General features: G+C 47.8%; 1 protein-coding gene across 1 annotated transcript in view; it reads left to right on the plus strand.

Annotated features, from left to right (window-relative positions):
- FBXO32 (F-box protein 32) overlaps positions 1–20,685 on the plus strand; it is a 30,744-nt gene extending 10,059 nt beyond the window's left edge. Inside the window, exons 5-9 of the mRNA XM_066265724.1 lie at positions 10,237–10,330; positions 11,155–11,339; positions 18,108–18,290; positions 19,602–19,745; positions 20,145–20,685. Of these exons, the coding sequence (XP_066121821.1) occupies positions 10,237–10,330; positions 11,155–11,339; positions 18,108–18,290; positions 19,602–19,745; positions 20,145–20,234 (696 nt within the window). The 3' untranslated portion in view covers positions 20,235–20,685. The remainder of the gene's footprint in view (positions 1–10,236; positions 10,331–11,154; positions 11,340–18,107; positions 18,291–19,601; positions 19,746–20,144) is intronic.
- Positions 20,686–21,653: the final 968 nt, after the last annotated feature.

The raw sequence follows: 21,653 nt of genomic DNA on the forward strand, positions 1-21,653 counted from the left end.
CTGTCATCTGGGCAGATGCAAGGCTGCCGTCCCAAGTGTCCTGAGGAGAACCCGGCCCTCCTTCTGCGTTAGAGGCTCTAAGCTGAGCCTCTGACCACATGAGCAGATCTGTCCACCCTTTATTCCAATCCAGAAGGGTTGAAAATATGAGACCGTCTTGATGAAATGTTCGTGTCACTCTGTGTGACTCTGCCACCTCAGGCAGGTCACTGCAGCCTGCAGCCCAGTCCAGGCTATTTGGAGACAGGCCCAGGAAGATCTGGACACTGTTGCTAAGAATATGAATAGTTTCCATCCTCTAGGTGTGAGAGCCAGACACCCAGATCTGGCGTCTTGATTACAAAGTGGTCAGCGGCATGGACAGTTTTTAGATGGTTCTCCTTCCCACCTGTTACTCCTTTCACAAGAGATCAAGTGAAAGAAAGGAGCAAGGACGATACTAGTGACAATCTATTTCGTGCAATCCTGTGCGCTGCCCTCCGTCGGCCGTCAGGAACGCTGCAGCGTGCGGGTACTTCTGTGACGTCTGTGTAAACAAATGGAGATGCACAGCAGGATGAAACGGCTTGGCTTGTCCGGGGTCGTGAAGCTACGTCAGTACAAAATGAGCATCTGAAACCCGGGCAGTCGTAGAGCCCACACTCCTCACTGCTACAGTGAGTTCTGTGCAAGCGGAGGATTGCAAGTGAAATGGCCCGGGGTCAGGTCCCAGCTCCACCACCTTCACTGTCTCAGCCTCTCCGAGACTCAGTCTCCGCCTGTAAGAAGGACTTTGGCAGCTCTGAAACTCAGTCATATTTTATATATGGAAATACTCTGCAGACCAGGCTATTATGCAAAGTCAGCTACTGATATATATATTTATTATCACCTGCTTACCAAAAGGATCATTGATTTCTCCCTAACGTACCGTTTTAATTTAGGTAATAATGTAAATAATTAGCCGGGAAATCTCGCCGCTGGTTAAGACTCGGCACGGAGACGGTGGGTCTGAGGGTGTCCGATGGCACGCTGCACCGTGAGCACGTTCTCTTAAATGGCCTTGAAGTTAGAGAGGCTGCTGCATGCTGTCAGAGCTGTTGGGTTCAGAAGTAGTGGAAAAAGATTTCTGTTTTGGAAAGAACAATCTTTTTTTCCCCTTCACTGTGAGAGCCCTCTGTAATTTGAGAAATCATATGTTATTTTTATGAAGAGCTTAAAACATTTTAATGACAGGCACCGCATTCTGAGGCTTTTCTTCCGAGGAACTCAATACACTTCTCATATAGTCTCCTTATCCTTAAACCAACTCTGCAGAGGCGCTTGCCAGGACGCTTAGACCCTCGCACTGCTCTGACCTGCTGGTTTCTTCATGTTACAGCGATTCCCTGGTTCCGTAAGAAGCTGAACCAACTTTGAAGGTCTTCTGATTTTTTTTCTCTAATCTCTTTAAAGGCAAAGTCCATCTTTTAAAATACCTGTTGTGTTCGTGCTGGCTGTCATGTCCAGAAAAAGAGACAGCCACCACTCATTCTCATAATGTTAATCAGCTTTATCAGTAAGCACAAACATTTTGAATATAAATTGCCGAGGTTTGATACAGCATTTGCACCTGAATGGGCCCCAGGCTACTCTTGTTACCACTGCCTCCTTCCCTACACACCCCCAATGGCTTACGTATGGTTTTAACTGTGGCTTTTAAAGATTATTTGAAATCTTTAAAAGCAGCAACTTATTCATTTATGAATGGTCATTTCAAAAGATTTGTTTACACTATGCCTCAAGACCAACACGTTTTGGAAATTCCCCTGTGGAGCTGGAAAGCATTCCGGGGGGGCGGGCCGTGGGGGGGGGGCTCGAACTTGTAACCACAGGAGGGAAGTGCTGACTGACTCATCCAGGGCACAGAGAGGCCAGCAGAGTCTCCAGGACACGGGGAGGGTTTCAGAGACCACACAGGGCTCACGGTGAGATGCGCCTGCTGTGGCCCAGTGGTCCCCAGGTGATTCTAATGTGATGGCTGCGCATTAGAATCACCTGCAAAGCTAGACTACGGAAACCACCAATACGGTGACGGAATTCGCTGAAGTGGTGCCCAGGCGTTGCTATGGAGATGGTGAGCCCAGTGCATTTTCAAGTTTGCAGAGCAGCTTGGAAGCTACTTGGGAGCCCAAATGTTAGATTTTGCACGCTGTTTTTAAACAGGCACTGAAAGCAGGCGCGTAAGAGAGGGTTTCAGGGCTTCGGCGGCAGGGCCCGCCCCGGTCCTCCCAGCTCTCGGTGGAATGAGAATGCTGCCGCCTAGATACTAACTGTAGATGCCAAGTTCAGACCAGGAAGGGCCCGGAGAACCCTGCGTCCCAGTTTCCTGACTGGGATGAACTGACCCCCACTGATGGCAGATCGTGAAGGACAAACAAAAGTGTGCAACCACACTCTCTTTGCAGCAAGGAACTTCACAACCTAAACCGAGGCACATTTATTTTTATTTTTCTGCATTACCACTCTAAGTCCGTTTGAACGTTTCCAGCAAGTTATGCATTCCTACCACCCCTAAAAGTTGTTTCCAAAAACATGTTTCAGTTTAAGTTGACTGGCGGTTTGGCCAACAGAGGCTGAAATAGGGCACGATGACTCAAATGCAAACCCAATGCCTTCAATTAAGGGCAGGCGCGCTGTGCCAAGCCCCCGGTGGGTTGTGATGTGCAGGAGCCTGGCCCCTCTGCCACAGTGACCTTGGATTAATTTGGTGCCGCACACACTCGGTGGCCTTCCTTTAATGGAGGGCGGCCTCTGCCACTTGGATCCTAAAACCGGTGGTATCTTTTTTCCACTGGGGCTGAGAAGCTGGGAGGAAGGGAAGCTGGGAGGAAGGGAAGGTGGCCAGCCACCTCAAGAGCAAAACAGCAGAGAGCAGAGCCCCGAGCCCATTGAACATGGCTCACAGAAATGGGAGGGAAGTGTGAGAAACCCCCCCCCCCGCAGGGCACAGACAGGGAGGGGGCAGGGCAGGTCCGCCATTGAACGCTGACTAGGCTGCTCGTGGTTTTAGAGGAGAAAATCTGCATCTCTCAGAATTCCTCACCTTCTCAGTCATAATAAGCATTTGGAGAAGCAGGTCCTGTAATGTCAAGGCACCTACAGGAGTGGGGATACTCACAAGTGCGAGGGAATGACCACAGAAGTGGGGGACTACCTGAAGAAGTGAAGGGTGCCCACACAGCCACAGGAGTAATGGAATCGGCACAAGAGGAGGTCCCCACAGAAGTGGGGCCACCCAGAGTAGCAGGGGAAGGCTGAGAGAGCAGATAGTGGTGATTTTGACCACAGACTCCTAACAGTAAATATATAATGAAAACGTGCTGTCAGTGTATGTGTATTCATAAGTTCATTTGTGAATCACATACCTTTAAAAGGGGCCAGTAACAGTATCCACCATTCTGTTGCTGTGACAATTAAACTGAATATCAACACATAAACTGGTTTCAAACAGTGTCTGGTCCGTGGTGAGCACTCAGTGACTATCCGTTGTCGTTGCTACTATTATCTTTAGGGTCCTAAGTACAGGCAGAGGAAACACTCAGAAATGGAAATGAAAGATGAAATAAAATACAGAAATCGACTTTTTTATGATTTTCTTTACCATCCCATCTCGAAGGCCACTGGGTCAAAGGTGAGCTCTTGACTCCCTAAACTGATATTTCTGTATTAAAGCCATACCGTATACCGAATGTCACCAGAGCCAGTTGAGAGTCATGTCAGACCTTGTCCCTGCTTGTCAGGAGCTTCTGGGCTACACTGGGGGGACAAGGTGTGGCTACTGGACTCGCAGTTTGAGTTTGGTCCTGATTGGAGGGTGGAGGAGGAGCCCTGGAGACAGCCTCTTAGAAGAGGTCGAGTCGGAGTGTCTTCCTCTTTGAAGGACGACCAGCATTGGGCTCGGTGGCGGTGGTGGGACGAGAAGGGCTTTGCAGGGACAAACGCCCTGAAGAGAAACCCGAGGTGGGAAAGAATGGAAGTGGCAGGGAGTGCCAGCGAGCCAGGGGCTGAGGGCCATGTGACATCCAGCCTCACGGACTCCCAGAGGAGAGGGAAGTGCCGGAGTAGACGGGGAGCCCCATTTAAGCAAGATCATTGAGTCAAAGGGAGCTGCTCAGACTGATGCAACGGAGAGCAGGGCACCATCGCAAGTTCAGAGGTTTCTGGGGTGGATGGAAGACAGAGGCAAGTTTCTCTCGGCTGCGAATACAGTTAATTCGTGTAAACTTGGCCCTCCTTCTTAGGATCTTGACGCCCTCAGTTAGAGAGATGTTTCACTTGCAAATAATATTTACCCAGCCTTGACATGCCTGAAGATTATTAATGTCGCTGAAATTTTCCCTCTTGAACAACCTGTCAGTGTTCAAGCTCAAAGTCAGGACAAAGCTTTCCAGGTTTTTCATTTGTTTTAAATTGTATTTATCCATTGAATAAATAAGGGTCCCGTAAGTACAGAGCACGCAGTGCAGGCGGAGGCACTGCCCGATGTAACCGAGGGTTCATCGCGGGAGACATCACCTTCCTGCGGGCACCCGGCCTGGGTACTGAGCATGTGAGAAATGGCAGTTGCTTTCTCGAAGCTTCTTTTCTACCTTTGATAATCCTGTGGCGTGTTTTCTAATCAGACATAGAATACAGACCGCAGAGCACACTGTCACAGGAGATGGAGGGGTTGAGGGGTAAATTATGTTCTTAATATTCTATGCCAAATAGAGTATTCTTGGGCAATAGCCTGGTGGTTGACATTGGTGTGGTTTCAGTTTAAACTAACAGGTAGGACAGCTGCCATTGTGTGGATGCTGCGAAAGCCCCCTTTCTGTAGTGTCCCTCTCAATCTCAGCTGCTTGCCCTCCTGGGAAGTATCTGCGATATGTTTGCATTGTAAGTAAGTTACTGCTGGGGCATCAGTCTGGGACCAGGCCCCATACGGGATACCAGCCTGACAATTCAGACTGTGTACCACTGAGCTTGACTGTTATTTGACCATAGTGAGAAGCCTCTTCCTCTACCGCAGAAGGAATTTGGGTATGTTGTTTCTCAGTTCCCTTCCACCGATCACATCCCTTGTTTCTAAACTAATGTATTAACAAACAATTATTGGTTGGATGTGGCAGGTTGGGGCAGAGGGATAAAGAAAACAAGCCCTGCTGTCTTGAGGTTCATAGCCCACTTAAACAGTTAGCAAGTGAGTAAACAAGATCATTTCAGACACATATAAATGGAACAATGAGGAACAATGAAACCATGGTAAGACAGAGATGGCGACTGGGAGGTTTCCATATAGAACGGTGGGGGAAGGTCTCTCTGAGCAGGCGACATCTGAACCGAGACCAGGAGTGGAGCAAGCTTGGAGAGACAAGGCAAGCTTGTGAAGACGTGGCTGGGAGGCGGAGTAAGCTGAGCCTGTTCAGGGAAACAGCGGCAGGCTGCATGGCCAGAGCACAATGAGCCGGGGAAGCAGTGTGCAGGGTGAGGCTGGAGAAGGGACGACCGTTTCATTCAGGGTAAGGAAGTCGGATTTTTTCAAAGTACAAAGGGAAGCCACTTGAAGGTTTCAAGCGGAGAAGTGACAGGAGCTGATTTACTTGTTAAAGATGAACTGAAGGGAAGAAAAGATAGGAAACCGGCTTGTTCTGTGGGTTAAGTGAGATGGGAGGGAGATCTCTTTTCTGCCCGTTCATCTTCAAACTGTGGTCAATATCCACTCTGAGATTTGCTAGACCATGTTACCCGCAACCGTATTTTTCTCTCCTACTCAATGTGTCCAAAATGAGCATGAGCCAAAGCTGAGGGGCAGGATGTGGTTTCGGTATGCAGTGACCGCCATCCCTTCCTCTGGTAGCTCAGAACCAACCGTTCCTGTTACTGCCTGACCAGTCACTGCAAATCAGGCTACATACCCTGACTGCCCACATGGTGATGACACCACTGAGTTCAGGAGGAGCCCAGACCCCCCTGCTCCTCCCCCGTCCCCCTCCTGCCTCTCCTTAAACACAGCCACAAATTACTGGCACCTGGTCTAAAATTTGCCCAGCGGAAAACAGCCACTTCCAAACAAGACATTTTCCCTCTGGCCTCTTTTTTTCTTGTGGCTGGGGCAAAGAATCAATTGGCAAAGCCATCTCGGTACCCAAATTGCTAGAAACAGTTCTTCTGTCCCAGGCACACAGCTCTCTTGACACAGAAATAAAAATTAATAAATTTTGTCCTTTTCATCACAAGTTTCATACAGTACTACTTACCGGTTGGTCCTGGGCCTATAGCATTATGCTGACATGGAAAAGAGACCTGAACGGTGTCCCCAAGCCAACTGCCTTACCTTAAAATTGTTGTTAAGTATATTAGTTATCCCTTAATGTTAAAAGCTGATTACCTGTCACAAGGTAATATGGATACAAAACTTCCAAACTGTTTCCCAGAACATAATAATACATGGCATTGCTACTATTTTTAGAGCAAAGTTTGGCCCTAGATGCAAATTTATTTGGCCTTGAAAAACTGAAGTTTTGAAGCTATCAAGACTCGGTATGTGTTCTGTTAGACATACCGGGTCTGAAGTTATGACTCCACTGCTTACTACTGCTGGTATGTCTTAGGTGAGTTACTTAACTTTTCTGAGCTGCAGTAGTCTCTTCTGTCAAATTGAGAACCCACCCCCTCTGGGTTGCTATTGGAGACGAAACAATTCTACACATACAAAGTGCTTAGCATAGTTATTGTCATGTAATAAATACCATTAGTATTAGCAAAATAAGACTTCATGGTAGAGGCACCTATATAAGTCATGAAATGTATCAACATTAACTTTTATCAACAGATAGGGAGCTATTAAATGTATCACAAGTGTAATAAAAATGACAGAAAGGAATGTTAAAATTTGAAAGCATTTGGTTGACAATACATAAAATTGAAATACAAGGGTTCTAAAAGTCTTTAAACCAGCTATATTTTACCCTAAGTCACTACGCACTCTCGAGCAGTAATTTTATCTGGTTATACTCTCTGTACTATGGTGAAAACTAATAATAACCATTTACTGAGTATATTCTTGGTACCAGGCTATGTTATGAGTGCTTTATGAACACATTTAATCTTCACAGCAACTCTGAAATAGGTAATATTATGATGCATGTTTTGCAGATGGAGAAACTGAGGCAGGCAGTTTGGCTCTGTAGCCCTCACTCTTGAACTCTATGATATACACAGCAGAAGTTGGCAAACTAGGACACAGGGGCCAATTATGGCCCCCCCCCACCTGTTTTTGTAAATAAAGTTTTCTTGGAACACAGCCACACCTATTCATTTACATATAGTCTAATGCTGCGTTTTGCACTAGAATGGCAGAATTGAATAGTTGCAACAGAGACCATATGGTCCAAAAGGACTATAATATTTATGAACTGGTCCTTTACAGAAAGAAAGTTTGCTAACCCTGATATAAACTTGAAACTACACTAAAAGAAGGGAAAGAAAGAAATCCTTATAATAATAATAATAATACTGCCTTCTATTTTATTTTTACAGTGGGTTTCTACATATTTATCTCATTTGATTCATATAACCACCCTGTGATATAAGTAGTCCTTTTAATTCTATTTTAGAACAAAGAAACTGGGGTTGGGGGAGGTTAAATGACTTGCATCACAGACCAGACGTAAACGCTATGAGCTAAGGATCATGTGTCTGTATCCACATATCCTTGTCACCTACCACAAGGCTAGGACAGGGTGGCCACTCAAATATATACTTGCTAAATGCAGGACAGTTGTAAAGGTCACCGGGCTGGAGAATCTAGGTCTCCTCCTGACACAGCTGCCCTGGAGGTGAAAAGAGGGACTTCCTCCTGAGATAGGATTCAACACAGGGTAGTTAACGTGTCATTCCACTGTCAGGGAACCAGCGTTTGCTGCTGTATTCCTCCTTCTCCTTAGAGATCATCTCGGTCAGACCCAAGGGTTTTTTCTTTTCCCTCAAATGCATAGTCATAGCCCTGAGAGCATTCTTGTCCTTGTGATTGGTGCATTTTTAGACAAGATTAAAAGTGACAGCCTCATGAGATGGTAGTCACATGGAATCTGGGTTTTGGATGGGTTTCAGCCTTTCCCTTCCTCCTCTCATCCCCATGACCCACCTCCCACCCCCTGATGAGTCACAGTACAACAGCCAACTGCCCTTCCAAGAGCAACCGAAGCTTCGTTTTCTTTCATCTAGCTTTGCGCTGGACATGTGAGGCTCCGGGTATTAATAGACCATCGGCTTGGCCTTCTAAATCCTGCTGTTGGTCCTGGAGATAAAGAAAGGTTTGGCCAGTTCCTTTGTGCCATTTTTCACTCCTCTTTTGACTGTCACGTGCCGAATGGTGATCGAGCTCAGCCAGACAGGCAGAGGGCGTCCAGTGTGGTCACCACCCATGGCCGTGGCCTCTACTGCTGTTTTGAATTCTTGCCTCTCTCAGTCAGCTCCTGATTGCCACCCCTACATCACCAGTACTCATCTGAACCAACCAGCCTCAGCCTTTTCTCTCCGCCTCCTGCCAGTTAGATGACAGCATCTTTGCATCCTGTGTGAGAGATACAAAGGCCAGGCAGGGAAAGGTTTGGGTGTGTGTGTGTGTGTGTGTTTAATTTAAAGTAAAATTATGCTCAGGAAATTAAAAGTCTGCACATGGTTTGACAGGCTCCCAAGGGGACCCAATTTCTAAACAAATGCTTTCGAAGCAGAGGTTCTTTGAATCGCTTGGGGCCTTAATCCAAAAGTTTCAGTTCTCTCCTGCAGCCTGGTTTTTAGAGTGTCACTTTGCTGGTTCCCTCAGCCTTGATTCCAGCACCCAGCGCAGTGTTATGCTCAGTGTTTACTGACCTGAAGAAAAGTCGGGCTGCGGCCTGGCCAGGGGATAAAACTCCCTTGGAAAGTTTCCTGGGAGCACAGAGGCAAGCTTTAAAATAAAGCAGAGCTCTTGGGTCTCTAAGTCTAGTTTACTTTTTAAGTTGGAGGCTATTTAGTTTTTCTTGGGGGCCTGGTGGATTCTGGCAAAATTAATTTCACTTGACATCAACCTTTCTTGTTTGATAACTCTGGGAAATGATGAAGGGTGCCGAGAAAGACTGACAAGGCCTCTCACTGCTTGTGGAGTAGTTGGTGAGCTTTAGCCTCACTTTGCTCATCTGTTAAATGGGTCGATCCAGTCTAAAGTTTCAGTTTCCTATAATCAAATCTTTGAATTAAAAAAAGTAAAAATTCTGGCCACATCTTTAAAGAATTTTACTATGGAAGTGAGGAAAGATTGGACTGAGGATGGATCAAATTAAGTTATTATCTTTATTTATTTTTATTTGGTGATAACTGGTGGTAGTGCGAATGAGACATATTCCTTCAATGAACAAACTCACCTCTATTTCCCCCCTAAGCAATGCCAGCCACTGTGCTCAGTGCTGTATGTGCTCACCCTCATTTCAAGTTCTCAACAACCTTGGGGACTCTTAAGTATTAGTAGTACAGATGAAGAAACCGAAATGCCAAGAAGTTCAGTGATGTCACAGAGATAACAAGTAGTCAAACAGAGACTTGAACATGAACCTAGAGCTGCAGGGATTCTAGCCCCTTAGTAAAAACATATACTCCCCGTCCTTGAATTTCTCTCTCAACCAGTGACTGGACTCTTTCTACAGAAAGTTAAGTGCAATGACGGAGTCTAATGAATAGGCATTTTTATTGAATGCTGCATAAGAGAAAGGCATCTGGATGAGAATGGCCACTTCCTTGGAAAGTGTGCGGGGATGCTGACCATGAGCTTGGAGGTGCCTTGAGAGCAGCCGGTGCCCGTGGGGAAGAAGTTCAAGTGGGGGCAGAAGAATTCCTGATGGGAGTGATGACATGGAACTCAAACATACGCAGGTCACAGGAGGTTTTGTTCCCTTCAGAGTACATCGGCTCCACTTGTGAAGTAGGACAAGCAGAATAAATTAGCCCTGGCTGCAGCCAAACTCTTTATATGTAAAAGAATAAAAGCAATTAAATATTCAGCCTGATGCCTGGGTTTTCAGTTACCCCCCATTTGTCTCTCACTTGGAGCATCTGCTTTTTCTTGCGTTGTGGCTCCGCCCACCGTTTATCTCTCCCCGGCAGTCTCTATCTAGGTGTCATGTGACTCAAAGCGAAGATTAGAGGAGAAAAATATCTCTGTATTCTTAGCCTGGCAACTTCTATTTTTATCCACAGCTGTTGGAACTGATAGCAAAGTCACAGCTCACATCCCTGAGTGGCATTGCCCAGAAGAACTTCATGAACATTTTGGAAAAAGTGGTACTGAAAGGTGAGCTCTCTCTCACTCTCTCACCCCTTTTTATAGGCGTGGGGACGGACGGGTGGATTTCCCAATAGAGTGGACATGTCATTAGATTTAAGGGAATGTGAGTGGATGGAAATGAATCACTCCAGGTGCATCTCAATAGTGCCAGATCCCAGTTCATGACCAAGAGTAAGAGCGTCACCCTCCTGTCCTTTCACTGAAATCATCCTGCCACGAGCCTCTCAGGCTTCTCAGTGTAAACACAGGTCCCCTCCGTGGCTCTGGAGCCTCTGGATTCCAAATTCCTAGAAAATTGAGCTGTGTACAAGGCAAAACAGATTCATAGACTCTTTGAGCTAGGAGGAACCTCAGGTTTTTGGATCAACTGACTCATTATACACATGGGGAAACTGAGGCCCATGAGAAAGAGCGATTCGTCCATTATCGCACAGAGAGTCATCCGTCGGGGGTTAGAACCCAAGCTCCTGACTCCTACGTGCCCCTACCACGGACCACCTAAAAGGGATAGCACGGCCAAGCTAAAGCAGCTGCGTTCAGGTCAGGTGAGCCTCTGGTGTGGCGCTGGGGGGACAATGAGATAGAAAGAGTCTTTGTAGAAAACTAGGGAGACAAGAACAAAAAGGGACCTAGATAACGGAAACTCTACCTCGTAACCTCGAGCGCAGAAGCTTGGCCAAGTTGAGAAACAACACCAGCGAGAAAGAGAACTGTATCCCCAGAGGCAGTGCCCAGGTAACAGGAGCAGAACAGAGAAGAAAGGGTGACTTATACAAGGTAGAGTGTTCCAGTCGCCTAACTGTGATTTTTTTTTTTTCTTCCCACCCAAGTCCTTGAAGACCAGCAAAACATTAGACTAATACGGGAACTACTGCAGACCCTCTACACGTCCTTATGTACATTAGTCCAAAGAGTCGGCAAGTGCGTGCTGGTCGGGAACATTAACATGTGGGTGTACCGAATGGAGACGATTCTACACTGGCAGCAGCAGCTGAACAACATCCAGATTACCAGGGTAAGCGGGGACGGCCTGCCCATCTCGGCAGGGAAGGCTTCCGTCGGCTCCTCCACTGTGATGCCGGGCAGCCTCGTCAGGACTTGATCTCCACGCTGCTGATGGAGGAGCCTGCACTGTTCTGCCCTGATGCCCTGGACGGAGTGCTGGAGGGGGGCTTCCTGATAGAGGGAGGGTGGGACACACTTGGCCAAACAGGATCCGAGTGTGTGAAAGATGAAACGTGGTGGGAACACCAGAAAGTTGGCTTCGGGAAGATGGTGGTTCCGCTGCTGAAATCTTGAGTGCGATGTGGAGATCTCTCCACTCTGCCCCTTTCGTCTTAAAGCATGCATTGTCAGCAGCCTGGGGGAGCTGCCTGGAATACAATAGAGCTGTGAGGGCAGTGGCTTGGAGAACTGGTACCAACCTTTTTTTATTTATTTTAGCGAGAGGACGGAAGGCAGAGACAGACTCCCACACGCTCCCTGACTGGGATCCACCCGGCAAGCCCACTAGGGGCGATGCTCTGCCCATCTGGGGCCATTGCTCCATTGCAACTGGAGCCATTCTTTTAGTGCCTGTGGTAGAGGCCATGGAACCATCCTTAGCTGCTGGGGCCAATTCACTCTATTAGAACCATGGCTGCAGGAGGGGAAGAGAGAGAGCAAGAAAAGAGAGAGGGAAGAGTGGAGAAGAAGATGGGGCTTCTCCTGTGTGCCCTGACTGTGAATCAAACCCGGGACTTCCACATGCTGGGCCTATGCTCTACCACTGAGCCAACTGGCCAGGGCTACTGGTACCAACCTTTTAAAATTCTAGTTTTACTTATCCATAGTTACAACAAAGGATGGCTTTGATTAAAGACTGTGAATATATCATACATGTAAGAAAAGACAGGAGCAATTCTAACCAAAGCCAAAAAAAAGGTCCTGTGTTACCAACTTAACTACTATCAGTAGTTTCTTTTAGGTTTTAACTTAGCCCTTAGCTCTTGTCCTCTTACTAGTGAGCAGGAGGACCAAGGCTCACAAAACCTGTCAGAAAGACGCTGGTGTAATCTCTTAAGGCTCACTAATGGACAGGCACACTTAGGCAGCTCATGTAGCAGCACTTGGCTGACTTATCTAATCACTGACCACAGCTGTTGTAAGTGGTTCTGGGACCCACGCTGATAAAATTTGGGTCTGCTCCACCTCTCAAGAAAGTAACATGAAACAAAACCTCTTTGACCTCTATTAAACAATTCTTGTATTAATATGAAGTTCTCAAAATGCCGTGTCCTTGAGATTACTGTTAATAACCTCTCTGTGCCTTAGTTTCTTAAACTCAGAGCTATGTGATGTCCTTAGGATCACTTAGGCTGCCATACGCACACACACATGCACACACACCTGCACACGCGCACACACACACGCATACACAATGCAGACCAGAAGCCCAGGTAGTCTTTCAAAAGCTATCTCATTTATTTATTTATTTATTATAAGAGAATATGAAAGTTTCTTATGAACGTATCTGGTTTATTTTAATGGTTTATTCCATTTCCATCTCACATGTAGGCACAGTTTGACAATGGGAATCTGCGACCCAAATTTGCAGCTTCTCTCTCACAGAAAACCCTCTTACACATTCTGTTTGATCTCTGGCATTCTCCGTAGCTGGAACTTAACACTGACTGTTTTTTCTAAGCCCAGAAGAGAATTACCTAGCCAGTGACATAAATGAGCAAGTCCCTTTTATCCCAAAGGTATCTTTCCTCCAGCAACTTTGGGATACCCATTTGGAGGGTCACACATGCCAGAGCTGTTCCCTCTGTCCACCTCTCGGGAGCACCCCTGGGCCACCTCCACCCACATCCCAGGCACTCCCATGGGCTTACTTCCCAGGGCCTCTTTCACTTGATCCGCACACACTCTTGGGAGGTAGCCACTGTAGTTGCTATTTCTTCGTGGAGTGGGACCAGAGAAGCCCAGTCACTTTACCCAAGTAACTCAGCAATTAGGGACAGAGCTGAGGCCAGAACCCTGGACTCCTTATTCCTAAAATGGCAAAGTCTTCTCAACATCAGTGGTTTCCAAACATTTTTTTCAATCCAGCTTTCTTCCAACTATTTATTCAGTGATTCAGCTTTTTGCAAACCTTTTAAACCCAAAGAAATCCCTCACAGGACCCATCAAACACTGAAGTTCGCTTCACTCCGTTTGTAGTCCTCCAGCTAGGCCAAGATGTTCTCTGCACTCTCTAAGCTCGGTCCTGGCTTGGGCCTTTTAAGCTTGTCACCTCCCCTGACCATCCAATCTACTGCGCCTACTGTCATCTGACCTCCTCAGAGCAGTCATTACCACCACCTGAAATTACCTCCTGTGGGGATGCACTTCCCTGTCTCCATCCACTAGTTTATCCACTCCACCAAGAAAGGACGTCAGCATCTTGTTCCCTGCTCTGCTCCCTCCACCCGGTACGGAGCAGGAGGCAGTCAGTACATTTTAGTTGAGTACATGAATGATTAAAGGGCAGTTTCCTCCCCCTCCTCCCCCGCCTGCCTGAAGTACTTGTTCAAAGTTCAGAGGAATATGTTCAGAGGAAACATATCTGCCTGCATTCTGGATGATGGCGACAGTTTACCAGGTGCAGGATGGGGACAGGTTATTCAGCCTCTTCATGGCTCAATTTCCCCATTTGGCAGACAGGGCAGTCTTGTGTATCTCATAGCCCTGGTGGTATAAGGTTTAAGAAGTTAATACACGGAAAATAATTGGAACCATGTCTGACGTGCAGTAAGTGTTGTAAATGCATCAGCTGCTATTATTATTACGGGCTCACTCTGGGGCAAACACTCTCTTGTAACTCCTTTATGTGCGGGGTGGGGCAAAAGTAGGTTTACAGTTGTGAGTACCCGAAACACAGAGTTTATTCTTGTATTATCATTTATTCGTGATTGTATTTTCTATAGGAATAACTGTAAACCTACCTTTGCGTCACCCTGTACATGAACTCATCTGGTGAATAATCAGTCATAAGTAGGAGTCCTTATAACAGCTAATGTTGACTGGGCACCGTGCTGAGGACTCCCACACAGTGTCTCGTCCATTCCGCCCAGTACACTACGAGTCATGCTTTTCCTCTCATTTTATAAATGGCTGAGGAGTAGGAAGAGTCTGGCCGGGGGCGCACCACTGGTCAGAGGTAGCGTGGGGATCGAACCCAGACCTGTCTGCAGAGGCCGTGCCGTTCTTCCATGCTCTCTCAACCTTGCGCCCTCCTTCCTGACCCTCCTTGGCTCCGAGCTGCATGATTTTGAGAGCAGGGAACCCACAGAGCCCCGAGGAGCTTTCCCTACAAATGCCCAGCTCTCCAGAGGAAAAGAAAAAAAGATGTAGCAGAGGAGGAGAGACTTAATTACTTCAGTCTGGGCTATATTTAAAAAGCTTACTTTTTAACAGCTTGGACCAAAGAAAAGCACATTATTACATGAAAATGTTATGGTGACATTTATAGTCATTGCTTTCCAGTTGCCAAAGTTCTAGCAGTATCTTGTTTTCCCTCAAAATTTCATCTCTAATTCTGTGGAGCCAGTTTTTTAATTGGCAAAATAATTAATATGCTAAAGGATGAAAAAAATGAAACACACTGGTTTGGAGGAGGGTGACATTAAGTAGAAGCTCAGTGTGTTTTGAACCGTGTGGGGGCAGGGTGGATATAAAGCAGTGGTTCCCAACCTTTTTTGGGCCACGGACCAGTTTAATGTCAGAAAATATTTTCACGGACAGGCCTTTAGGGTGGGACGGATAAATGTATCACGTGACCGAGACAAGCGTCAAGAGTGAGTCTTAGACGGGTGTAACAGAGGGAATCTGGTCATTCTTTAAAAATAAAACATCATTCAGACTTAAATATAAATAAAATGGAAATAATGTTAAGTTATTTATTCTTTCTCTGTGGACGGGTACCAAATGGCCCACGAACCGGTACCGGTCCACAGCCCGGGGATTGGGGACCACTGATATAAAGGATTTTAGCCAAATGCTTGATCAGAGGAGCAAGAGTGACTTATTTTTCTCTTCAACATTTATGTTCAAAAGAAGAAGGCGGCACGCAAGCAATTAACCATTTATCAGGAGTAAGGGCTCAGCAAGGGGTCCGGGCAAGAATTTTGGAAAAGCTCAGGTTTAGAAATCTGAACATGAACTCTGCCAAGTAGACTTTAATAGGAGTTCATATAATCATTGGCCTGGGAGTTTTAACCAAAAAAGTTGATGCTTTGAAGTGCTAGGAACAAAAAGAAAATCTCATGGCAGTTTTATTAGCTCATATGATCAGCAGCAGATGATAAATGACAAATAGGTCTAGAGCCTTCTGCAGCCCGGCAAAGCCCTGACTTTTGCAAACAATTGAAAGTTCAACCCCGCAGCCTGAGCAGTAAAAATTGCCAACTCATAGACACTTCTGATGCGTCAGGAGGCTGACGCTGCTCCGGCTCGCTTGTTGGAATTAGTCACTTTGGACACGGGGAGACAGAGACCCAGACCTCCCAAGGGGACCTGGGACCCAGATCTGTGTCCTGTGTGTCCATCCCGTGTCCCTCCCATGCCACTTCCATTCTTCTCCATAGACCACCTTTCCAGGGCCCCCTGCCACTGCCCACCTTCCCTTTGCATGCCTGTCCTGCTTTGCAGGGGACACAGGATGGAGTTGCTCCGACTGCAGGGCAGCTGGTGCGTCCCTGCTTTGATGTGCCTCACGCAGAGTCTAGATCCCTAGAGATTTGAGAAGGGAACTCAATACCCATTCCCAGGATACGTTTCCCTGAGCGAAGGAAAGGTTTCTCACTCTGTAGTTTTTTCCTGTGAGCCCCCAGAGGTAACAGACTCAAAAGCTCACACAGGAATCCAGAACCACTGTCTCAGGTGATGGGCGCCGATGTACTGTCCAGGTAGCGGCGTCCAGGTGCTGCGCAAGGCCTGTCAGCAAACACTTAGGTTAGGACCTTCCGTGCGCAGGCTGCCCCCAGAACACTTTGTGCATGCCTCCGTGATAGCATTGAACAGGCTGCTCTAGAACTATTTGGGTCGGTTTCTGGGTCTCTCGCCTGCCTAATGAGCCCATTGCAACCCCTCCAGTGTCAGCCCATAGCTGTTTGTGCTGGGGTGGTCTGCAACGGATACGAAGTTAGACCCTGGCTTCAAGGATGCAGGTCTGGGGGAGGGGGTGGTTAACAGGAGCTCACCAAAATTTATGTGATCAAGTCTTTAAATAAAAGTTCAGGGATATAGTCGGAGAAAGTCATGATTCACTACCAACGTATTATCCACAGTTTTCAAGATGTTCCATGGTGCCCTAGGTTTGAATAGAGATGCCTCTATGGGTGGTGGCATTTAGGCCAAAGGGTTCTGGATGCCATTTTTTTTTTTTTTTCATTTTTCTGAAGCTAGAAACGGGGAGAGACAGTCAGACAGACTCCCGCATGCGCCCGACCGGGATTCACCCGGCACGCCCACCAGGGGCGACGCTCTGCCCACCAGGGGGCGATGCTCTGCCCATCCTGGGTGTCGCCATATTGCGACCAGAGCCACTCTAGCGCCTGAGGCAGAGGCCACAGAGCCATCCCCAGCGCCCGGGCCATCTTTGCTCCAATGGAGCCTTGGCTGCAGGAGGGGAAGAGAGAGACAGAGAGGAAAACGCGGCGGAGGGGTGGAGAAGCAAATGGGCGCTTCTCCTGTGTGCCCTGGCCGGGAATCGAACCCGGGTCCTCCGCACGCTAGGCCGACGCTCTACCACTGAGCCAACCGGCCAGGGCTGGATGCCATTTTCAAAGTGCAAGTAGATGGACACACGCATGCGAGTGCGTGCGCGCGCGCGCGCGCACACACACACACACACACACACCAGTGCAAGGTCTTTTTGTTGTTGTTGTTTACCTATTATTTGGGTTTCATTCATTCCACAAATATGTATTGAGTGTCTACTGTTTGCTCGACACTCCTCTAGACACTGGAGACACAGAAAAGAAAAAACACCAAATTTCCTGCCTCCCTGACGCTTCCATTCTAGCAGGAATGTCCCCTTCCAGCTTCCTTTTGGAAAAGGGTTACACTGCATAACAAAAGGGGGCTTGCTGAAAAAAGCACCTGAGAGAGATCGTAGGAATTCCAGGAAGATGCAGAGAATAAGGCCTGAGGGAGTCACAAGAGCCTTTTGGAGGAAGAGGGTTTGTCTGGACCTGAGGAAGAGTAACATTGGGACGGGGCAAGGGGTGGCCCTGTGGGCAGCGTGTTTGGGTGCCGGTGAGAAAACCCGCTTGGAGAGGCCGCTGGTCACCAGGGAGCAGTGAGGTTAGATGCTGGGGTGACAGGCGGCGGGTGTTCCGCGCAGGGCGGGGAGCCCTTCCAGAAGGTAGCCGCAAGGCTCATAATTGAGCGAACGGACTGAGCAGGAGAATCCAGCACGTGGTGCTGGGAGAATCGCAGAGTCAGACTAGCAGCTTTGTGAAACGGGAAAATCTCCCAGGCGCCGTTCAGCTCCGGCCGGTCTCGGCTGTTCCCTGTGGTTTCGGCCATTCCCTGTGGTCTCAGCCGTTCCCTGTGGTCTCAGCCGTTCCCTGTGGTCTCAGCCGTGGTCCTGCGTCTGCACGTAGGGCAGGGAGAATTGCTGCTTTTGATCTCTGATCCATACACCAGCTTGAAGATGGAGGGAGAGGGGACTGCCGCCTCCTCGGAGGGTGTCGCCTGATGAGTGGCTGCTCTCTACCCCCAGACCTAACAGAGCCCTGCTCCCTTCTCCCCGCAGCCCGCCTTCAAAGGCCTCACCTTCACCGACCTGCCCCTGTGCCTGCAGCTGAACATCATGCAGCGGCTGAGCGACGGCCGCGACCTGGTCAGCCTGGGCCAGGTGGCCCCCGACCTGCACGTGCTCAGCGAGGACCGGCTGCTGTGGAAGAGGCTCTGCCTGTACCACTTCTCCGAGCGGCAGGTCGGTGGGCCCGGCGGACACCCCTCCCTTCCCTCCCTCCTCTGCCCCGCCCTCAGGCTTCCCTGGCATCTTCTCGGGCTCCCAGTGTGGGTGCCTGCCCTCCAGGGCTCCTGGTTTGACTGGAAAACAACAGTCCAAGGAGTTTCTAAATAATATGTGTGAGGTTCTGAGTTTTTTAGATGGTTTTGATGGGGGGAAAAAAACCCCACACATTTATAACCTATTCACATTTTATAGCTTTCTCAAAAAAAAAAAATCCCCAACTGGTACCAGTCCTTCTTTTCTGTAACAAAGTAACTGATCCTTCTATGCTATTTGTGTGTGTGTCTGTGTGTGTGTATGTGTGTGACAGAGACAGAGGACAGAAAGAGGGACAGATAGGGACAGACAGACAGGAAGGGAGACAGATGAGAAGCATCAATTCTTTGTTGTGCTTCCTTAGTTGTTCATTGATTGCTTTCTCATATGCACCTTGACCGGGGGCTACAGCAAACTGAGTGACCCCTTGCTCAAATCAGCGACCTTGGGCTCAATCTGGCAAACCTTGCTCAAACCAGATGAACCTGCGCTCAAGCTGACGACTTTGGGGGTGTCGAACCTGGGTCCTCCACATCCCAGTCTGATGCTCTATCTACTGCATCGCCGCCTGGTCGGGCCCTTCTATGCTATTTTATAGCTAAAGTACTTGTATTCATATTTTTTAATGATCTACAGAAAGGTAGATATCGTGATGCCCACTTTAAACAGATCAAGAGACTGAGACCACAGATGGCTAAGTGACGTATGAAATTAGTGAAGGGGTTGTCTAGTTGAGGACACTGGCCTTGAATTTGAATTTGGACCTTCTGACACCAACTCTAGGCTCTCCCCCCCCTCTTCATGCTGCCTCAGTCTATCCCCCCCAAACCTCTTCAACAAGTTTTGCTCAGGAAGCCTGTAATATTTAGATACAAAATAGAGCCACTGTGCCAAGCACTGACTGTATGTCCCTGGAAATGCTCACTGAAGTTATAGCAAAGGAAAGATTGATGTTGTTTATTGAGATCACCTGAACTTCAAAGGACTATCCAGATGCAGTGTAGCAGAGATCACCAGAAAGATGTCACCAACCACCTGTTTCTTTCAAAGCCTGGTTAAGAGCTACTGTTCATTAGAAGATTCTTCTTTCTATCCTGGCCGTTCTCCCCTAGCTATTGCAAGGTGGGGATGGAAAAGAGGGACAGGGGGTGGGAGCAGAACCTTCAGAGACAGAAAACCACAAACCCTCTTCTTGCTGAAACTCGCCTGCAACGACTCTCATTTGCTATTTAGATCCGCAAGCGATTGATTCTGTCAGACAAAGGACAGCTGGATTGGAAGAAGATGTATTTTAAACTTGTGCGATGTTACCCACGGAAAGAGCAGTATGGAGACACCCTACAGCTTTGCAAACACTGTCACATTCTGTCCTGGAAGGTATGTGTCTCAGAGGTGGCTGCCACACTCCCCTAGCCCAGCCCTTAAGAGCCAAGAGTGCCACCGTTAGGACACCAAATCCTTTCCTAATCTTCACTACTGCAACCTCCAGCCTAAGGTGAAAGTAAAAGCAGTCTGTCCCTGGGGAGAGAAACTTCCAAAGATCTTAATTTCCTTCACTGCCCCCCCACTCCTTAGGTTTATTTTTTTCCCACAACCCACCCACCCCCAAATTCTCCTATCTCTGTGGACAAGTGAACAACAGCTCTTTAGTTTTTGCAGAGTATATGGCATTCTTGGCGGAGGAATGTTGTCTTGAGGTTGGGCAATGCCGTGTGGTGCTGCAGGCCAGGGAGATGTTTCCGAGGACTCAACCCTGACCTTGCTGTTCCTTTCCAGGGCACTGACCACCCGTGCACAGCCAACAACCCCGAGAGCTGCTCCGTTTCGCTCTCGCCCCAGGACTTTATCAACTTGTTCAAGTTCTGAGCCGTAGCGCATGACAGCGCTTCAGCGGGGTTCCCCTGCTGACGGGACGGTTGGGAATACCGAGTTTGGACACTTCGTTTGTAAATAGTGTACATTTTAAACACTGGCCAGAAGCTTCTGAGATAAAAGTCACGGAGAGGACATTGGAGGGGAGAGACGCAGTTGCTGGCTGGGAATTGAAGAATATGGACTTCTCCTTAGAATGGGTATGGAAAAGCAGAAATACTGTAAATAAACTTACTCTTTTCCTAATGATTTGCCAGCAAGGCTGTAAGGGCAGGAGCTCTGTGCCATCAGTGACAATGGAATTCTCTTGACATTCACTGATGCTCCTGCACTGTCCCCAGAGGTGTGGAAGAAAAGGGCAAAACTCCAATACAAGATAGAACATGCTTTGTTTACAATGTGAAAACTTGTTTAAAAAAAAAAAAAGACAAAGAAAGAAGAAAAACTACAGATGAGAAATCCCTGGGCTTTTGGTTTTGATTCTGGGTTGGTTTTGAGAAGGCAGAGGAAATGCCGCCCGTCTTAAACCCGCCTGGGCATGCACAGGGCCTCGCCTTACGAAGACGTCACACATAGTCTACCTCGGACAGCACACAGTGATCTCTCTGACAAACCGCGTTGTGCAGTTGGCAGTGTCTGTAGTTCTTGTGTTGTTGTTTTTTTTCATCACATAAAAATATGATTTCAAATGGGAAGGGATCTTGGAGGCAGTCCTCATTGTGTTCCTCTTGAGGTGTATGGGGTGGTCTTCAGAACTGCCTCTCCCAGAACAACCCCCAAAACACGTGGGCCTTTTACCCTTTCCTGTCATAGCTCATTCGGGGCAATGTAAGGCCAATGAAAAACCACCCCAGAGGATGTCCTGCCACAGAAAAGATGGGATCAGTCTCCCCGTCGCTGTGAAGACTTTCTTACTCCTGCTCAATTTCTTGGCTTGTCTGATTCCTGGGGTATCTTCACGGACAGGCGTAGTGTCTCTCTGGGGACTGGTCGGAGCCAGCGTGCTGATAAAGGCCTGGAAGGCAGGCGTGGCATGCGGAGACGCTTTACCAGCCACCCCCCTCTGGGCGGGCGGTGAGCTGAGGAGCTTACTAGTTTCCTTTCCTTTTTAACCCACATCCCCCTGAGCGAGGGCTTCTTGTGAGGATGAGAAAAGGAAGCCTGGAGTTCCAGCCAGACAGGGAACAGAGGTGCTCTGAGCTCAGTCTAAACCTGCTTTGTATCCCAGGAAAGCTTGCTCGAGCAGGTATGTGGGAGAAAGGAAATCTCAGGATGTCATGAGTTTGTTGTCAAATATTCCTGGGAGGGGTTGGGCAGTGTTTTTGTTCTTTACTCTTATAGAACTTTGCTTTTCTACAAAAGTGTATATATTTTTGCCATTCTATTTGCTTTGCCCCCACCCGTTTTTTTTTT

The sequence above is a fragment of the Saccopteryx bilineata genome, chromosome 3 (genome assembly GCF_036850765.1).
Source record: "Saccopteryx bilineata isolate mSacBil1 chromosome 3, mSacBil1_pri_phased_curated, whole genome shotgun sequence".
NCBI lineage: Eukaryota > Metazoa > Chordata > Mammalia > Chiroptera > Emballonuridae > Saccopteryx > Saccopteryx bilineata.